At 51.0% G+C, this 2,457-nt stretch overlaps 1 protein-coding gene across 1 annotated transcript; it reads right to left on the reverse strand.

Annotated features, from left to right (window-relative positions):
• Nucleotides 1-1,220: 1,220 nt before the first annotated feature.
• On the reverse strand, nt 1,221-2,216 carry LOC141995891 (olfactory receptor 52E4-like). The gene has a single exon (XM_074967428.1). It carries the CDS (start codon nt 2,214-2,216, stop codon nt 1,221-1,223), a length of 996 nt encoding a protein of 331 aa, XP_074823529.1.
• Nucleotides 2,217-2,457: the final 241 nt, after the last annotated feature.

The following is a 2,457-nucleotide window of genomic DNA, read 5'->3' on the forward strand; positions in this document are numbered from 1 at the left end:
GCATGCATCGCCTTTGTGTCTCAAGTTATGGTTATTGGTGATGTTCTGGTACCAGAGGAGAAATTCCAGTTCATGGCCAGAGCAATGGTGCTGGGGGGTCAGGACTCCTGGTTCTTATTCTCAGCTCTACCACTGACTCATTGTTTGGCCTTGGGTAAATGACTTTACGTCTGTGTGGCTCAGTCCTTCTATGATATAGGGAGAATGCTGCCTTGCAGCCTAGCTATAGATCCTCCAGATGTAGTGATCAAAAGCATCATGCAGAACATATGGTAGACACAGCTTCCCTGTTCAGCTTCAGCCCCTGGGCAATGGGTGTCCTGTAGTTCCAGATAAGGGGCCATGTACATGTGTAAATACCTGGCTAATGGCAGGTGTGCCGTTTATCTCCCTCCCTGTGAGTTACTGAAGCCACCCTGGCCTCTGCCCAGCACCCCAGCTTCCCAGATAAAACAGGGGCTGATCCTTCTGCCTCTCTCAGCTGTTGTCCACCTAACCTGGCTCAGGGCAAGCAGCTGCCAGCCCATCCCCATTACAGGAGGAACAAAAGGGAGCCAGAAGCGAAAGAAATAAGTCATACAATGGTCTATACCCTCAGGATTTTGTATCTGAGCTGTAGGGCCCACAAGCTGTATGATGCATAATCCTGCCCGTCTCCCACACAACCCTCAGCTGCTTTTATACAGCTTCCTGGCTTCCCTCTCTGCTCCTAAGTGGCATGTCAGCCAGAGCACTGTGTCCTCACTGTACTCGCTGCAGGCTCTTTGTAAGGCTGCAGCATCTCCAGTCCCAGCCCTGGATCCTATGGAGCCCCGCTGGGGTGGTGGCAGAGGGAGGAGTTTCGGTGAGCGATGATGGAAGGGAAGGAGAGGAGTGAGCAAGAGGGGCGGGGCCTTGAGGTGTAAAGAGCAGAAATGGTGGGAGGCTTGAGGTGAGATGTGGAGCAGGGGCTGGGCACTGGAGGAAGGAATTGGGCAGAGGGCAGAGCCTCAGGGGTCCATTTAATAGAGATTAGAAAGGTGGCATCCCAATGGGTTAAGGAGTTGAACACAGAGCAATTCCCCTGTTTGTCACACGGACACAGCACAGTAAGAGCAGGAAAGGATTTAATGTCTTTTTGACTGTCTAAGAAGTGACTCAGGGAAGAGGGCCCAGCACCATGTTACCAGCCAGCTCCAGACAGAGCTTAGTCTGACAGCCAGAGCCTCAACAGAAAACTTTTAAGTCCCTTTATGAGTAAAGAGATGGAGCAGCCTGTCCCAAATTTCTTTGGTCCTCACCCCATAGATGATGGGGTTCAGCATGGGGGGCACCAGGAGGTACACATTGGCCATTAGAATGTGGAAATGAAGGGGCACATTCTGTCCAAACCGGTGTGTGAGTAAGGAGAAGAAAATTGGGATGTAAAAGGCTAAGATGACACCGAGGTGAGAGCTGCAGGTCCCAAAAGTCTTGATCCGGGCGTCCTTTGTGGGGAGGCTGAAGATGGCCCTGAGGATCTGGATATAGGACATGGTGATAAAAAGCACATCCACACCGGTCACAAAGAGTATCAGAAAGAGGCCATAGTAATTGCTGATGCGGATGTCTGCACAGGCCAGTTTCACCATGACCATGTGCTCGCAGTACGAGTGGGGGATGATGTTGGTTCTGCAATATGGCCACTGCCTCGCCAGGAGGAGAAAGGGCAGTACAAACATGCCTCCACGCAGCACCACGGCCAGGCCAATCTTGGCCACCACAGAGTTTGTCAGGATGGTGGAATGTCTCAGGGGATGGCAGATGGCCACGTAGCGATCCAAAGCCATGGCCACAAAGATCCCAGACTCCATCCCTGAGAAGCAGTGAATGAAGAACATCTGGGTGAGGCAGGCACTGAAATTGATCTCCCTGGAATTGAACCAGAAGATGCTCAGCATTTTGGGCAGGGTGGACGTGGACAGGACCAGGTCGGTGACAGCCAGCATGCAGAGGAAATAGTACATGGGCCCATGGAGGCTCGTCTCCCTCTTCACTATTAACAGGATGGTGAAGTTCCCCAAGACGGCTATGGCGTACACGGTGCAGAAGGGGATGGAGATCCAGACATGGGCTTCTTCCAGGCCAGGAATGCCCAACAGGATGAAGGTGGAGGGGTTGGTGAAGTGAGTTGTATTGGAATGTGACATGGGGTAGGGGAGAAGGTGTCCAACTCTAAGGAGAACAGTGTCTCCCATTCCCAGGGTCTCGGGTGATGGTTTCATTAAATATTCCTGGATGGAGAGAGAAAGAACCGGGTGTGTGATAGAGGAGAGGAAAATTAAAAATGGAGCTGATTACATTCAAATGGTCAAACAGAGAACTATTCCCAACCAATAATAACTGTAGACACTTCGTGTTTCACAAGAGCTAGTTCCTCAAAGCTGAGGCAAAATATCAGAAAAAAATAGACAGAAAACTGGGGAGGGAAAATTGGAA

The sequence above is a fragment of the Natator depressus genome, chromosome 1 (assembly GCF_965152275.1).
Source record: "Natator depressus isolate rNatDep1 chromosome 1, rNatDep2.hap1, whole genome shotgun sequence".
NCBI classification, from domain to species: Eukaryota; Metazoa; Chordata; order Testudines; family Cheloniidae; genus Natator; species Natator depressus.